The 17,966-nt window shown below is 40.5% G+C and overlaps 1 protein-coding gene across 1 annotated transcript in view; it reads right to left on the reverse strand.

The window, feature by feature from the left end:
• LOC123504425 (protein zwilch homolog) overlaps positions 1-15,043 on the reverse strand; it is a 30,307-nt gene extending 15,264 nt beyond the window's left edge. Inside the window, exons 1-10 of the mRNA XM_045254936.1 lie at positions 14,897-15,043; positions 13,663-13,807; positions 12,939-13,044; positions 12,126-12,282; positions 11,721-11,817; positions 8,137-8,283; positions 6,009-6,149; positions 5,173-5,439; positions 4,697-4,808; positions 3,274-3,377 (exon numbers count right to left, since the gene is read on the reverse strand). Coding sequence (XP_045110871.1) covers positions 3,274-3,377; positions 4,697-4,808; positions 5,173-5,439; positions 6,009-6,149; positions 8,137-8,283; positions 11,721-11,817; positions 12,126-12,282; positions 12,939-13,044; positions 13,663-13,807; positions 14,897-14,934 — 1,314 coding nt within the window. The 5' untranslated portion in view covers positions 14,935-15,043. The remainder of the gene's footprint in view (positions 1-3,273; positions 3,378-4,696; positions 4,809-5,172; positions 5,440-6,008; positions 6,150-8,136; positions 8,284-11,720; positions 11,818-12,125; positions 12,283-12,938; positions 13,045-13,662; positions 13,808-14,896) is intronic.
• Positions 15,044-17,966: the final 2,923 nt, after the last annotated feature.

The raw sequence follows: 17,966 nt of genomic DNA on the forward strand, positions 1-17,966 counted from the left end.
CACAGCAGCAATAAAACATTCACAGAAAAAATTTGAGATGAAGTTGCAGAGAGAAGGATAAAAGCTGTAGGAGAGTAGTTTTAAGATCAAAACTTTGTGCCAGACTCTATCTAAAGCTTTTGAGATGTCTAAGGCAACATCAAAAGTTTCATCAAAATCTCTAAAAGAGAAGAATTTCAATCAGAGCCATGAATTTAGTTAGATGGAGGAGGAGAGGAAGAAACAAGCCCACAATCATCCAAGGTTAAGATCTTTAGCAAAGGTTTGAGAGATGAGTTTAGCCTTATACACAGATGTGATGGTATAAATATAAAAAAGAAAAGGGGGGGAAGATGAAGAGGTAAAATCATTGGAGAAGTTTTTGACCAGGTGCCAGAAGTCTCGAGAGGAGTTGGATTTTGAAAGATTTTGTCATTTTCTATTAATGAATGAGTTTTTTGGATAGTTGGAGAATTTGTGGTCCACCTCTCTATCATGTATAACACAAGAACAGGCTGTGTTAAATCAAGTTTGGAAAATTTTGATGGAGGGAAAGACTGAGGAATGTACACCTCCATGCCAGACACTCACCTCTATTATGCACTCAGCTAATAGAAATGGGTCTCTGACACAGAACTAGTAGTCATCCCAAAGAATATCAGCATAATACCTCCTCAGTCCTTCTATCTGGCAGAGGCAAAATGCCAGGGGCACCTCTGCTTTGAGGAGCCTGAGGAGCAATTGGAGTGATAGGGTAAGATAGAAATACAGTGGTACCTTAAAACTTGAGCTGCTTGGGATACAAGTTTTTTTGAGATATGAGCTACGATTTGGTCATTTTCTAAATTTTGAGATACGAGCAAATTTTTGAGATACAAGTTATGTTTGGGGATATTGCCACTATAGTTGGCAGCTCGGTGCATTGGTCCAGCCTCAGCTGAGCTGGTATCTAAGTGTTTCCCATGGATCTCATGCACTGTGATTGTTCTTTTATCATTTTCACACTATTTACTGACCTTTTTTATTGTCTAAAGAAAGTGCAGTTTTAATTTATGTTTAATGTTTATGTGTGAATGGTGCTTGCATCCTTTTCTCCCTCCTTCCTCCTCCTCCACTATTTACTACCATTAGCCGAAAATATGTGTCTCCAAGGTAGGAACACTAAATAATCTTTTGCTGTTATTTCATATATTTTTGTGCATTGATAAAGTATGCATGTGTACATAACAGAAAAAGCAAAACAAATTTCTCCTATCTCCACCAACCTCCTCCACCGATGCTTATCATGGAAGGGGGAGGGGGTAATGTAAACAAACCTCTATGCAGGTTACTATGGTACAGTCTCTCCTACTTAACCTCTTCAGTACCGGATGTGTGTTTTGTGACACGTGCGTGTCACGGCTGAGTTCACATGCCAGGAACCGAGCGTGCTCCCCGTGACACACACATGCCACGGTTATAAGCTGTGTGTATTGAGGGCTCTCAAGGCCTCGGTTTCTGGGTTATTTCTACCCACGTGGTGGCAAGTGTCTGTGTTTACAAACATAAGGCTGCAGCCATTCGTGGGACGGTTTGAAACATCATAAACTTTGACCAATGAGTCATTGTCAATGCTGTGACGTAATTTGTGAAGACCAATCATCATATTATATTTTTTTAGACATCATATTTTCTGACCTACGTATGGCAACACATGCTTGTCGAGTGCCGCAATGCAATATTCTCTAGCTTCTGTTCAGTGCTGCCTGAAGTTTTTTTGTGGTAGCACACACGGATTTACTTCGCAATTATGGATATCTCTACAACTGACAGTGAAGATGAATATGATGGTGGGACAATAAGTGAATTTGAGGGGTCTGATGACTCAATGGATGATGATACTTTGTTTGATCTTGAAGCTATCAGTAATGTAGAGAGTGATGCTAGCAGCGGCGACGAGAGTATTGAGACGTTGTCCGCAAGCAGTGGCCTGTCATGCAGCCCTCCTGCCTCACCCCCACAGCTGCTGGTAGACAAACATATTTCACACTTCTTTCAGACCCATTCTCTGACACCAGACCTAACCCTCTACCTACATGTAACACTGATTTTCCTGATGTACATCCTAGTATTATTCTACATCATGAAGCCAGTGCTATGAGTGATCTAGACTGTTTTCAGTTATTCATGGGGAAAGATGTGATTGCTGCTCTGTGTCTCTGGACCAACACACGTACTGTATATTTTTTTTACTCAAATGACATGTTGTGGGGTTTCTCTGATAGAAAACATAAAAATAAATAATATAGTGTGAACAGGGTGTTTGTGAGAAGAAGCTGAAGACTTCCGCACGGACGATCGGAGGAGTGCGTGGGCAATCGGTTCGGCAGCGAAACGTCTTGTTTACAAAAGGTTGACGGGTCAGTAACGATGGGGTTAAAACTTCATTTATTCAATGAATAATGTTTACAGAATCGTTACTGTGCTCTTCTGTAATTATCAGAGCACTCAGTCTTCTGTGGGTGGCTATATTTATGCACTCCAGCTGAACGACAGTCTCAAGTGAGGGTTGGGAATGCGGAAGGGTAACATCCTGGGGAATGCACCCTCCAAGATCAATATACTTTATAAGAGTAGTTTATCTATTTACATTATCTTTTGTTATGTTTCATTATGTTTCTGTACAATAATTACTAGGAAAATTCAGGAGCATGGGCACAAGCAATTTATGTCATTGCACACAGATGCAGCATCCAGCTTTGGAATGAAAATGAGTATAGAGAAAGTAAGAGAGAACAGAAAAAGGGCTACTATCAGTTGTCTCAGACACTTGTGTTTTAGTGAGGTAAAAATGAGGTTTAGTAGAGGAGAGATAGTGTTCACATTGAAAATTAGATCTAAGACTGAATATTGCAGAAGGCAATGCTAATAAGTTGAAGGAGATGTCATGACACTTAGGGTCGATAACAACATAGCAGTCTGACCTAGGAACATGTATGGTCACCTCCCCAGAAAGGGACTACAGGAGTGGTGTAAAGTCACCATATCTATTTCTGAATTTTAAATCAAGAGTTTGTGTCTGACAAAGTGCAAGTACTTTTGTGTGAAGGAAGAGAGTTGTCTTTGGAGAGCAGGCTGTCACTGCCCCCTTGTGTGCGAAACATTCAGCGAGGTTACACTGGCTTTAATGACAAGTTCACAGCAGCCCCTGATCCAGTGCATTATATCTCACTGGGAGTAATTATCATTTCAGCAAGAGTCTATTGCCTCTTTCTGTTAATTATTAACTATGAAACTGTTTGTACCTAAGCCTACCTGTGTAGTGTTACGGATGTGAATCTGTGGCCGAACTTCCTCTCCTGCTACTGCCTTGAACACCAGACTCAGGTTATCCTTCAGCTCCTGGTAAGACACACATCCTGTGGAGGGAAGAGCAATGAGTTGTTACAGTACATTCATCCTATTAAATGTAAAAAAATTTTAATGTAATAAATTATTGTTTCTTTCTCCATCCTTCTATAACATACCACAGCCAAGAAACACAGAATGCAGTATACATGTGTTAAAAATAGATTAATCAATATATAATACCAATAATAGATTAAAACAAATAAACAAAAATGAATAATTAGTCACTAACACAAACACACACACACACACACACACACACACACACACACACACACACACACACACACACACACACACACACACACACACACACACACACACACAAACACACACACACACACACACACACTTTTTGCACCAGTAATGTTCGCGGTCTACATAAATGACATGGTGGATGGGGTGTCCAGTTATGTGAGCCTATTTGCAGACGATGCAAAATTGTTAAGAAAAGTGAGATGTGACAAAGATTGCGAACTACTCCAGGAAGACTTGGACAGAATATGGAAATGGAGCTGTACATGGCAAATGGAGTTCAACACGACAAAATGCAAGAAATTAGAGTTTGGCAAGAGTGAAAGAAGAATCAGGAGTATGTACAAGATAGGAAATGAAGACATAAAACCAGTCATGAAGAAAAAGACCTTGGGGTGACAATTACCAATGACCTATCGCCAGAGAGACACATAAACAAAATAATTGGAGAAGTATTGAACTTATTGAGGAACATAAGAGTGGCGTTCGTATATTTAGATGAAGAAATGATGAAGAAAATAATTACTGCAATGATAAGACCGAGGCTTGAATATGCAACAATACAGTGGGCTCCGAACTTAAAGAAACACATAAGGAAACTAGAGAAAGTACAGAGGGCTGCAACAAAAATGGTGCCTGACTTAAGAGATTTGACGTATGAAGACAGACTGAACTTCCGACCCTGGAAAACAGAAGAGAAAGGGGAGACCTGATAGCAATATACAGAGTGATGATTGGCATGGAAAAAATGGATAGGGAAGATCTGTGTATGTGGAATGAAAGAATGTCACAGGGAAAAACTAAAATGGCCACTTATAGGAGAGATGTGAAAAATCCTTCCTCATAGAAGGGTGGAAGCATGGAATAGTTTAGACGTGCAAGTGGTCAACAAGTATTCATGATTTTAAGAAAAGCTGGACATTAGTAGATATGGAGACGGGACTTCAGCATAGCTCTTTTCCCGTATGTTACAATTAGGTCATATGAGGTACCAAACAAGAGCACACACACACACACACACACACACACACACACACACACACACACACACACACACACACACACACACACATACTCATCAGGACATGAAGTATAAGTCTGAAATAAAGAAAAAACTGTCCTCCTACCCTGCAACAACAAGTTACTTCTTCAGTCATATGAGACCAAACAAGAGCATGAAGTATAATCTGTAACAAGACTGCTCTATATAAATACAATTAAAAAATTAATCAACATACAAGGATACAATCTGGAGACAAACTTGTTTTTGTATACTGAAGAACAATATACAAGTAGTAACCATAAACTGAGTAGACATGAGATTATATGAAATAATACACAATTTCAATGAATGCAACTAAAACACATTTGCAACAAGAAAATATATCTGACTAGTAAAGGTATCTAAATACACAACATTCATAAATTGAAGATACAAAGGAAATTAAATCTAACACTTATCCTATACTCTATTACAATACATAGAAAACATTTCCAAAAACAAAATGTGAACACACAGATAGCTACACAGACCAATTAGCTTGAATATTATTGAAATAAAGAAGAAATAATAAGGTACCAGCAAAAATATTCCTTCACATATGCAAGCCAGGAAGACAAATCAATCAAAGCCTGACCCTTGTCTCTGATGCTGGTGAACAACAACTCCAGCTCCTCTGTCACAGTGCTGGAGTTCTCAAGCACATACCACAAGATTTCCCCCGTTTCCAGCCCCTTCACAAACCCCCGCAGGACACTGAGCTCCAGATACATCTGATGGACAGGGCTGCGAGGATCCCCACACATGACATGTACATTCTGAAAGAGAGCAAGAAAGAGTAAAGTGAATGTGGAGTAAAAATACATTGGAGAGAAAACAAAAGATAAATAGAAAACAAATAAATAAAACAATAGATAGATAAATAAGTAATACTACTAATGCAAAGACAGGGAAATGCTGCAAATATCTATTAAAGTACACATGTTAATGATAAATTAAATAAACACAATAATGATTAAGTAGTTTACAATAAACAAGAAAAATTTTACATCAAACCAGTGACTAGCAGGGTATGGCCATCTTCCTTGGTCATTTGAAAAAAATAAAAAATATATAAAAAAAATTATATACTTCATTACTTTAATTTTCACTGTAAATTTCCCCCAGCCACAAACTTTTTTCAGATCTTAGTACAAGCTGTCTCAGTTTGACTCAGTTACCAGTGCAGTATCCTTTTTTATTCACCTGAGAATATTCTGCTCGTCTTCAATTCTAACTCTTGTTTAAGCTTACAACTGTATAATGTACAATCAATCCTTCACAGTTATCATGACACCATCCACTGCAGCCACACTCCATAACAGCACAAACACTTCTTTACACTCACAGCAACAGTATGGGCATCAGGTGCAGGGAGACTCAACAGAGTGAGGGATTCTTTCCATTTGCAAGTAAGGCCCAGACTGGAGCCCCTTATTTCATCCTCACTTGCCAGTACAGTGTAAGTTGCCTCCACTGCAGTGTCCACCTACTTAATTAAAAGAGAGTGAGAGGGAGAGCATATTATGCATCTCAATTGCTAACTGGCATATTCAGGTTCATGTTGTTTTCTTTGTTGAATATACTATTAACTGGTACTTGAAATTATCAAAAACTCAAATAATAAGTATTATTTCTTATCTGTTAAGAAAATAAACAAGAAAGGTGTGTGTGTGTGTGTGTGTGTGTGTGTGTGTGTGTGTGTGTGTGTGTGTGTGTGTGTGTGTGTGTGTGTATTCACTGTTTGATCTGCTGCAGTCTCTGACGAGACAGCCAGACGTTACCCTACGGAGCGAGCTCAGAGCTCATTATTTCCGATCTTGGGATAGGTCTGAGACCAGGCACACACCACACACCGGGACAACAAGGTCACAACTCCTCGATTTACATCCTGTACCTACTCACTGCTAGGTGAACAGGGGCTACACGTGAAAGGAGACATACCCAAATATCTCCACCCGGCCGGGGAATCGAACCCGTTATCTGGCTTGTGAAGCCAGCGCCTAACCACTGAGCTACCGGGCCGTGTGTGTGTGTGTGTGTGTGTGTGTGTGTGTGTGTGTGTGTGTGTGTGTGTGTGTGTGTGTGTGTGTGTGTGTGTGTGTGTGTGTGTGTGTGTGTGTGTGTGTGTGTGTGTGTGTGTGTGTGTGTGCGTGTGAGTGTGTGTGTGTGTAATTGACCACAGTCGCCTGCTGGTCACCCAGCCAGTCTTCCCCATTACAAAGCAAGCTCAGAGCTCATAAACTGATCTTTGGGTAGGACTGAGACCACAACACGCACGCCACACACTGGAAAAGCGAGGCCACAACCCCTTCAGTTACATCCTGTACCTATTTACTGCTAGGTGAACAAGGGCTACACATTAAGAGGCTTGCCCATTTGCCTCACCACTTCCCAGGACTCGTACCCGGGCCCTCTCGATTGTGAATCGAGCATGCTAACCACTACACTACAGTGTGTGTGTGTGTGTGTGTGTGTGTGTGTGTGTGTGTGTGTGTGTGTGTGTGTGTGTGTGTGTGTGTGTGTGTGTGTAATTCACCTCGGTCACTTACTGGTCACCCAGCCAGTCTTCCCCATTACGAAGTCAGAGCTCAGCTCGTAGACCGATCTTCGGGTAGGACTGAGACCACATGTGTGTGTGTGTGTGTGTGTGTGTGTGTGTGTGTGTGTGTGTGTGTGTGTGTGTGTGTGTGTGTGTGTGTGTGTGTGTGTGTGTGTGTGTTTCACTGTTTGATCCGCTGCAGGCTCTGACGAGACAGCCAGACGTTACCCTACGGAACGAGCTCAGAGCTCATTATTTCCGATCTTCGGATAGGCCTGAGACCACGCACACACCACACACCGGGACAACAAGGTCACAACTCCTCGATTTACATCCCGTACCTACTCACTGCTAGGTGAACAGGGGTTACACGTGAAAGGAGACACACCCAAATATCTCCACTTGGCCGGAAATCGAACCCCAGTCCTCTGGCTTGTGAAGCCAGCGCTCTAACCTCTGAGCTACCGGGCGCGCGCGCGTGTGTGTGTAATTCACTGTTTGATCTGCTGCAGTCTCTGACGAGACAGCCAGATGTTACCCTACAGAACAAGCTCAGAGCTCATTATTTCCGATCTTGGGATAGGTCTGAGACCAGGCACACACCACACACCGGGACAACAAGGTCACAACTCCTCGATTTACATCCCGTACCTACTCACTGCTAGGTGAACAGGGGCTACACGTCAAAGGAGACACACCCAAATATCTCCACTTGGCCGGGGAATCGAACCCCAGTCATCTGGCTTGTGAAGCCAGCGCTCTAACCACTGAGCTACCGGCCCGTGTGTGTGTGTGTGTGTGTGTGTGTGTGTGTGTGTGTGTGTGTGTGTGTGTGTGTGTGTGTGTGTGTGTGTGTGTGTGTGTGTGTGTGTGTGTGTGTGTGTGTGTGTGTGTGTGTGTGTGTGTGTGTGTGTGTGTGTGTGTGCTTGCACACCCTTTTAATGGACCCAAAGGCTAGGTGGTGCTCCAGGAGGTGGTCCATTGGGGGCAGGTCATCTTTATGGTAGTAGGGGTCTGCTGAAGTAATCACAGTGCGGGTGTGAGTGTCCTTTGTCCGGTGAATCCTCATGAACAGTGTTTTCTGTGGTAGACAAGATGTTAGATTGTATATATTTCCAAGCTGAAAGCCTTTAATGTAATTTTTTTTTTCTTTTCTATAGAGATGAGATGGCATGAACAGAAAAAAAAAAGTTAATAGGAAGTACCCAAATAATCTTGTGGTTCACTGTTGCAATGGGGATTACAGTGATGTGTGAAAACATCAGAACAACACACCAAGTATGGATTTATATACTAGATAAACTGTTGCTACCATGTGATGGACACTTAAATAACCAAATAATTATCAGAAATCCTATTTGACACCAACAGTTACTAAAATAAAACTAAATATATGATATCATAACTAAAACTTTAATTGTGTAAATCAATACACATTAGAAGACAAGGAGAAAGGAAGGAAAGTGTGCATAATGTAAGATAAGTTAAAGTATATGAGGCTATCCATCTCATACCCATAAGAAACAAATTCAAAATTTCTATAAAAGCCGTAAAAGTTTGAAAAACATTAATACTGTAATTGCATAGCTCTTGAATCACAGGTAATAATACTTTTTTGATAAACAATTTTAAGTTCTAATCAAGGCTGATGAAGCAGGTGATATATAACTAATATTCACCTCAGATATATTAATAATCAGTGTTTGTATGCAGCACCAACATCCAGCTTTTGGTTTTAAAAATATTAGAACAACAATAATAACATGCAAAAACATAATATAGCATGAGAGAGTGATGATTGGAGGGCACAAATTGAAGACTCGAGGCTTAAACACTGTCAAGAAACTGAACTTCTCCAATTGAAGTACTGGCCTTCAAAATCAGATGAATGCTAGGATGCTGTGAATGTCAATGACTTAACATGTTTGATCAAAGTGGATAAAAGACTAGAGAGCATAGACTTGACTTAAATCCTACGTACACACACACACAAAAAAAAATAAATAAATAAATATGCACACACACACACACACACACACACACACACACACAGAGGGTGAAGGAAAATACTAGATATAGAGGAGATGATGAACCGGCTAGACTGGATTTGGTGTTAACAAGAGAAGTGTACCTATGTGGAGATATACAATACAAGTGTCCTTTGGGAAAGAGTGATCATGTGGTTATGGAAATGCAGATAGCAACAACACAGCGAAGGAAGGACGAGACATACAGGAGTGGTAGATTGAATTATAGAAAGATGGACACAGAAAGTTTGAAAAATTATTTCAGAAAATTAGATTGGGAGATGTTACAAATCAGAGAAGTGCAAAAGAAATATGAGATTTTTATGAAATATTATAAAGAAGGAGTTATGAAATTTGTACCAAAGTATAAACCAAGAGAGGAAGGAAGAAAGGATTGGTTTAATGCAACTTGTGTTAAGGCTAAGGAAAAGAGAGATGTGGCTTGGAAAAGATGGAAAAGAGCAGGAATATACTAAATAAGGAGAATTATAGAGTGGCAAGAAATGAGTATGTGAGGGTAAGGAGGAGGAAGAAAGAAAATTTGAAAAAGATATTGTAGACAAGAGTAAGGAACATCCAAAATTGTTTTACAGGTTCATAAATGGTAAACTTAAAAGAGAGAGTCCATTGAAAGATTAAAAGGAGAGCAAGGGATAGTAGATGACCCTAAGAATATAGCGGAATTGCTAAATAATAGGTTTCAGCAAGTATTTACTAAAGAAACAATGTTTGTAAAGCCACAGAATGTACAAGGAAATGTGCACATGGAGGACATTAAGATACCTAAAAGGAGTTATATAAAATGTTGGAGGAACTTAAAGATGATAAAGCGATGGGACCAGATGAAGTTTCAGGAAAATTATTGAAGGAGTGTAGAGAAGAATTGATTGATCCATTATATGATATTATAAGGTGCTCATTAGAAACAGGGGAAGTACCAGTAGAGTGGAAGAGAGCTGAAGTGGTGCCCATTTATAAGGGAGGCAGTAAGGAAGAGCCTCTTAACTATAGACCTGTGTCTCTAACAAGTGTGGTCGGTAAGATTTGTGAGAGGGTGATAAAGAAATATTGGATACGGTTCCTGGAGGATCATAAGTTATTATCGGATCATCAATTTGGCTTCAGGAAAGGGAGGTCATGTGTAACAAATCTACTGAGCTTTTATTCAAGAGTGGTTGACAAAATACAGGAGAGAGAGGGATGGATGGACTGTGTATATTTGGATTTAAAGAAAGCTTTTGACAAGGTACCTCATGAGAGACTGTTATGGAAAGTAGAGATTTATGGAGGACTGAAAGGAAAAGTGTTAAAGTGGATGGAAAACTACTTGAGATGGAGGGAGATGAGAACGGTAATAAGGGATGCAAGGTCGGACTGGTTGGTGGTGGAGAGTGGAGTCCCACAAGGCTCAGTGCTGGCACCAATACTTTTCCTGGTATATATAAATGACATGCCAGAGGGAGTAAACAGTTATATTAATTTGTTTGCGGATGATGCGAAGTTGTGTAGGTGTGTGAAGAGTGAAGAAGATTGTGAAATTTTACAGGCAGACCTGGATAAGATTTGGGAGTGGAGCAAGAGGTGGCAAATGGAATTTAATCTGAGCAAAAGTCATGTGATGGAGATGGGAAAGAGTGGAAGACGGCCAAGAGGGTCATATAAGATGGGTGAAGAAGTAGTGTTGAAAAAGGTGGAAAAGGAAAAGGATTTGGGAGTGATAATACAAGACCATGGGCAGTTTGAGGCTCATATTGATAAGATGTTTGGAGAAACATATAATTTGATAAAAAAATATTGGATTAGCCTTCCATTATATGGATAAAGATATGATGAAGAAATTAATTAGTATGGTAATTAGACCAAGATTGGAATATGCTGGAGTGGTTTGGTCCCCTTATAAAAAGAAGCATATAAGGAAGTTGGAGAGATTGCAGAGAATGGCAACAAAAATGGTTCCGGAATTGGCAGAAATGACCTATGAGGAGAGATTAAAAGAAATGAATTTGCCTACCTTGGAACAAAGAAGAGAAAGAGGAGATTTAATACAGGTTTATAAACTGTTGAATGGACTGGATGAAGTGGATAATGAGCAAATGATGTTGAGAGAGGAAAACTTAAGTAGAACTACAAGATCGCATAGTAAAAAGATAGCCAAGGGAATATGCTTGAAGGATGTGAAAAAATATAGTTTCCCACAAAGATGTGTGGAGGTGTGGAATGGTTTGAGTGAGGAGGTGGTGTCAGCAAGGAGTGTGCATAGTTTTAAAGGAAAGTTGGATGTGTGTAGATATGGAGACGGGGCCACACGAGTATGATACCCAGGCCCTGTAAAATTACAACTAGGTGAATACAACTAGGTGAATACACACACACACACACACACACACACACACACACACACACACACACACACACACACACACTCACACCCACACCCACACCCACACTCACACACACATACACAGATGCATAACTCTCATGAAACACTTACTTGTGGGTCTTTTCCATCACAGACAAGCCACAGAGGTACAAACTCATCTACATCTTGAAGTTTGCTGAGCATCAAGTTGAGCTTTGAGCCAATGAGACTGTCAGAACATGAAGGTAAATATCATATACCAAGATGACTGGTAGGTAAGATTGTTAGTTCAAAGTAAAATAAACAACCAGGAAACTATAGAACTATTAATATTAAGAGAAAAAATATCTTTTCCTCATTCTAGAACACACACCCACGAGAGGAGAGAGAGAGAGAGAGAGAGAGAGAGAGAGAGAGAGAGAGAGAGAGAGAGAGAGAGAGAGAGAGAGAGAGAGAGAGAGAGAGAGAGAGAGAGAGAGAGAGAGAGAGAGAGAGAGAGAGAGCATTGCCACAGATATCAAACTCTACAAGACTCACCCTAATGAAGTGCTGGGGATGGGTGTGTAAGTCAGGTTTATTTTGCCTTTGTTTTTGTTGCCACAGTGGTCCAAGACAATGGTGAATGGAGAATCACTGGAGTCAGTCTTGGTCTGCACAAAGGGGCACTTCAGAGGCGATCCTGTCACATCCAAATCTGTACAAAGTAGTAACTTGATAAGCTCATGTTTGTTCTTGTGTAGTAGATGATTCTACACTTATAATGAAGATGATTTTGAATAATAGTACATATATAAAATGAGAGTACAAATAAGCAGACTAAAAAAATTTAATACAAACATACTAAACATTTAAATACCAACAAAAAATATCAACAATGACTACTCAATATGCATCTTAAAAAGACATGCAATAAATTAAGTAGCTATTCAGCAGCCAAGGGCATGGCTCCCTATACAGCTAAAACATAGGAACATAAGAAATAATGGAAGTTGGAAGATGCCATCAAATTTACACATGGTAGTCATTGATGAAGTTGACAAAGTTATCTTCCCTAAGAATTACAGTACTTAGTTGGTTACTGAACAACTCATGAAAAACTGTACTTGAACAGGCAAGATGCTTGGCTTAAATATATGCTCCTCTTAGGCAGAACTGAAAGCCATGATAAAATGTTTTTAAAGAGCAGAAATACAATAAAGGATACCCTAATACACCCAACAGCTTTTAAGTAACCAATTATAAGCCTGGGAGACAAAATTTGAGAAAACATAAGTTATACAGGAAATGGAAGCAATAATGTACTGGCTTGAAAGAAAGGCAGGCAAAAATTCAACAAAACACATCAGAGACCATCATGAGATGTGCCATTAATGGAAGAAGCATGACCATTCCTCACAGTCACTGGGGAGCTACAAGAAACACTGCTAGTGATGCTGGAGCAGCTTTTCTTCTTGTGCTGCAACAAAAGACAGTCATTAATATTCCTGTAATCAAAAGTTCACATTTAGCAGTGTGATTGGATTACTGACATAAACTGTTTTTACACAAATACATATCATTGTCTACTCTATAGATGAAATCAAAACAGAGGGTCAAAATACCAATACAAAAACTGAAAGGGGTAGACTTTGTTTTAACCCTTTCAGTAAGATGATGCATGCTCATATCAACTCTGCTTACTATGTGGTGATTTTATACAGCCTCAGAAACTTGTGTGGGTGTTTAAAATAGTGAAGACTGTGGCCATTAATCTTCTGACCTCCATAGACAGTTCTTAATGTCAATAAAATGGTCTAATCTTACCTAAAACTCAAGGTAAAAATGTGTCTCAGTACTGAAGAGATTAAGATACCAACTACACAAACACTTACACAGTTAATAATCATAGAAATATTATGCAAGTAATGCAATTCATTAATTGTACATCAGTCTTACAGAAAACAAAAAAATGAGAACTAACAGAAAGCCAGATATAAAAGCAATAATGTATGAGCTATAAATAGAAATACTACTAGAACAACTTCAACAGTGGTGAATATACAATGATTAACATCAATAGCATTATCAAGAGGACCTCAGTAAACTTCTGCACAAGAAGTATTTCAGGAAGGTTTTTGTTGACACTGAGCAGCACGGCAGGACACGGCTCACGGGTGATGATGATCTGGTGCTCCTTGATTGTCATCACTTCACCCCCATCAGTCTTTCCATGGAGGAGCCTGCAGCCAGAGACATGAGCATAGAGTTAAGTCACATACCCTAAAGCACATTCTCAATTTACAAGAAAAAAACAAAATATAGCTACATATAATGATAACTAATACCATTGTCATTTTAGGCTAAACACACAAAATGTTCTGGTAGTGGCACTCTCTCAATGTACACGTCCCACCAGCTCTCCTCAATTCTCGGCTCCCCTTTCACAGCTCTTCCACCCAGCCAATTTGATATATATATGAAGCCACACTATTGGTCAACAAGGGGAGAGAGAGAGAGAGAGAGAGAGAGAGAGAGAGAGAGAGAGAGAGAGAGAGAGAGAGAGAGAGAGATAATAAATGGAGAAAGTGGGATTAAAACAGGAGACAGAAAGAAACATAATAAATGGAGGAAATGGAAATAAAACTGGACAGATAGGAACAACAAAGGAATAATACAAAAAGATAGAAGGAAAAACGGATAACGAATAGTGGAATAGGAGGAAATGGGAATGAAAATATGTTAATGAATCAGGATATAGGAGGAAATGATAATAAAACAGCAGATAGAAAGAGAGTGCCCTGGTAGTTTCAGGATCTTTAAAAAAATTTACTGTGTTTACAATCTACACAATTTCTGCACGAGTAATTGAAGACACACAAGACATGGAGAAGAAATGCAGAGAATGTATAAGCTCTCTGCGACTACACTATAGCAGGCTTGAGATAACATACTCCAGATTCATTACTAATATTCAAGCTAACTCACTCTCCTCTCATTTGAACCTGCACAATGTATACTTTTAAGCCATCACTCCCACGAGACAAGAGATGAACAATGATAGCGATGGATGTACATAAAGGTAAGAATTTCTCACATTCAAACTGTCTCTTAAACCTCAATCATTAAGACTTATCGTGAGGCAGGTAAGAGAAGGTTCATTATAATGTGAACACACACCTAATACACAACCTAAGAATCACACAGAGACAAATAAAAATTCATTAACTTGAGCTTGCTACCAAGGCAGCCAAGTTGACACCTGTAGTCTTTCTCTTTTGCCACAGTCATTTGGCCCACATGCTGATTCACCCACACTCACACATACATACCTCATGAAAGCACTTCGTATCTCGTCTTTAATCTCCATGCTGTACGATCTTAACAGCCACGGTATGCAGAAGACAACCAGTTAGCCACACCTGTATAAGAAAACCCGCGCACTGATCTTGATCTTGATCTTAATGTTACATATTAATCAGGATTGCTCCTGAGTCAAGCCTTTGTAACGGCCACTCGTGTAAGGAAAACAAGAAAAACGACAAACAGAAAACAATCACCAAAATTCACCTTATCAATTTACACATCTAGCACGCCACATTTTCTCCAGGAATTCCTTCACAGTTTCAATCATCCTGTCATTCGTCTCTCCAGCAGCAACACCATCCATCCATTCCCTTCTTGTCATCTCCATTCTGGCATTCCCCAATTTCCTCAGCACCACCTGCATCATTTCATTCCTGTCTCTGGCATACTTTACACACTCCAGCACATGTTCCACCGTCTCATCCTCTCCCATGTCACACATCTGGCACACTTTGGTGCGGGACTTGACCATCTGTATAACTCCTTGCATTCACATCCATACACTGTGCCCTCGCTCAGAAGAGATCAGATCACTAAGAATGGCAGTTTTGGTCCGAGTAGTACTCGGTTTCCTCGGTTTTTGGATTTGAGTGAGTACCACTCAGTTTACTCGGTTTTCATAATTCAATTACATGTTCAATTTATGCGTTGAAAATGTAATACAGGCCTTCAAACTAAAGAGTAAAGATTTTTTTCGGTATTTTGTTGGGGAAGAAGGCGGTGCATGCCGCACAACCACCCAGACATTAATGGAATAGTCCAATTCCTAAGAACAAGCCTAACAGTGCCAACAGTCCAACACACGGGCTTGGGTGAAGGAAAGAGAGACCTGTACGAGTACACGACGAGTAGGCTTACTCAGTCAGTTCACAGTTGGCAGTTAGTAGTGGTGGGCACACACACACACACACACACACACACACACACACACACACACACATATATATATATATATATATATATATATATATATATATATATATATATATATATATATATATATATATATATATATATATATATATATATATATATATATATATATATATATATATATATATATATATATATATATATATATATATATATATATATATACACACACACACGTATTTTTCATTTTTTATACCATGTGGGCTTTTCACGGGAATTTATGGGCTAAAGGGGATACTTTTTGGGTATCCCCTATCTCAAAGCCCACCCGCTAGGAAACCGTTGCCCCAAGTGAGGAAGCCCAACCTACACTCGGACCGTGGACAGGATTCGAACCCATGCGCTTGGAGACCACTCGGATCCCAAAGCACGCATGGTTCCACTGTACCACGGCGGCCCCTATCACGTATGTGTGCATGTGTGTATTGGAAATTGCCAATTTAAATATCTAGCATTTATCATTTCTATCTACATAAAGCAAATCACACAGCTTTCATAAATATTTTTGTAAAAAAATAAATAAAAATAAATATATAAATAAAAGACACACGGCCGTCTTCATAATATATTGTAGTTCCCTTTTAAAACTGATGGGAAATACCTGAATTATAGCAAACTAACATGAAAAAAATAAATCGTAATGGTATGAATTGAGTGGTATGCAGCAGCAGCAGCAGCAGTAGTAGTAGAAGTACAAATGCAATGGTAAAATGCCGGCTAACTGCAGTGTTAATGCACCGCCAGACGCCAGTCCGCCAGACCGCCACCCGTCCCGGCCACCGATCCGCTGAGTTGTGCCTACACATTATTCATTCTTAGCGGTAAGAAGCAGCAGAGTCCCGGCACAGAGGCTAGACGGTACAAGAGTCAAGCGGTACCGGAAATGATGCCGGCACATTCAGTCGTACCAGTACAGAAGCGTCTCGCCGAGCTACCGCGGCTCGGCCGGCGGAATAAGGCAGGGGGCCAGTAGCACGCGCTGCTGGTACCGCGGTACCGACTACCGAGTGGCGGTGCTGGTACTGAGTGTGCCGCGCGGCCAGCGCGGCACACTCAGTACCAGTACCAGTAGGAGCGTACCGAGACTACCGAGATGTTAATGATACTGACACCTTACCGGGACGGGAGTCTCGCGCGGGGCGTGAGCCACGCGGCCGGAGACTGAAGAAAGAGAGAAAGAGTGGTATCACTGAGTCAGTTATCAATGAGTATTGACCATTGACCACAATTATTTTGTTTTTATTATCATGAGTACATGCATACATACATACATACTACATACACAAGAAGATAATCAATATGATGAAAATTTGGTAATGCATTATATATATCAGAGACAGACAGACATAAAATGATGCAGCACTATGCCACGGTTGATGAAAAATAACGGCACTAACTACCCCTAACGGCCTCAGCCGTCAAGGACGAATGAGCAAATCTATAGGGATGCTGACAGTTGACTTGACACCTTCCTCACACAACTGAGAGGACCCGCGTTCGATTCCTAAGCGGGATGAGATAATTTGGGCTTGTCTGTAATATTCGTACACTTAATCCTATGTGTAGTAGTAGTAGTAGTAGTAGTAGTAGTAGTAGTAGTAGTAGTAGTAGTAGCAGTAGTAGTAGCAGCAGCAGCAGCAGCAGCAGCAGCAGCAGCAGCAGCAGCAGCAGCAGCAGCAGTAGTAGTAAATAGAAGTAGCAGTAATAGTAGTAGTAGTAGAAGTAAAAATGCAATGGTAAAATGCCGGCCAACTGCAGTGTTACTGCACCGCCAGACGCCAGTCCGCCAGACCGCCAACCGTCCCGGCCACCGATCCGCCGTGTGGTGCCGACACATTATTCATTCTTAGCGGTAGGAAGCAGCAGAGTCCCGGCACAGACGCTAGACGGTACAAGCGTCAAGCGGTACCGGAAATGATGCCGGCACATTCAGTCGTACCAGTACAGACCGCGCCGACGCGCCAGGGCAGCCAGTCGGTACCAGTGTGGAGTGGTACCGAGAGTGAGAATGACTCACTCTTACCCATCACCGCTCGCCTTGAGCCACCTCCACGCTGTATACAATTTGCTCAGTACCGTTTCGGCTATTTACCGGTACGAAAA

Source organism: Portunus trituberculatus, chromosome 16 (assembly GCF_017591435.1).
Source record: "Portunus trituberculatus isolate SZX2019 chromosome 16, ASM1759143v1, whole genome shotgun sequence".
Classification (NCBI taxonomy): Eukaryota; Metazoa; Arthropoda; class Malacostraca; order Decapoda; family Portunidae; genus Portunus; species Portunus trituberculatus.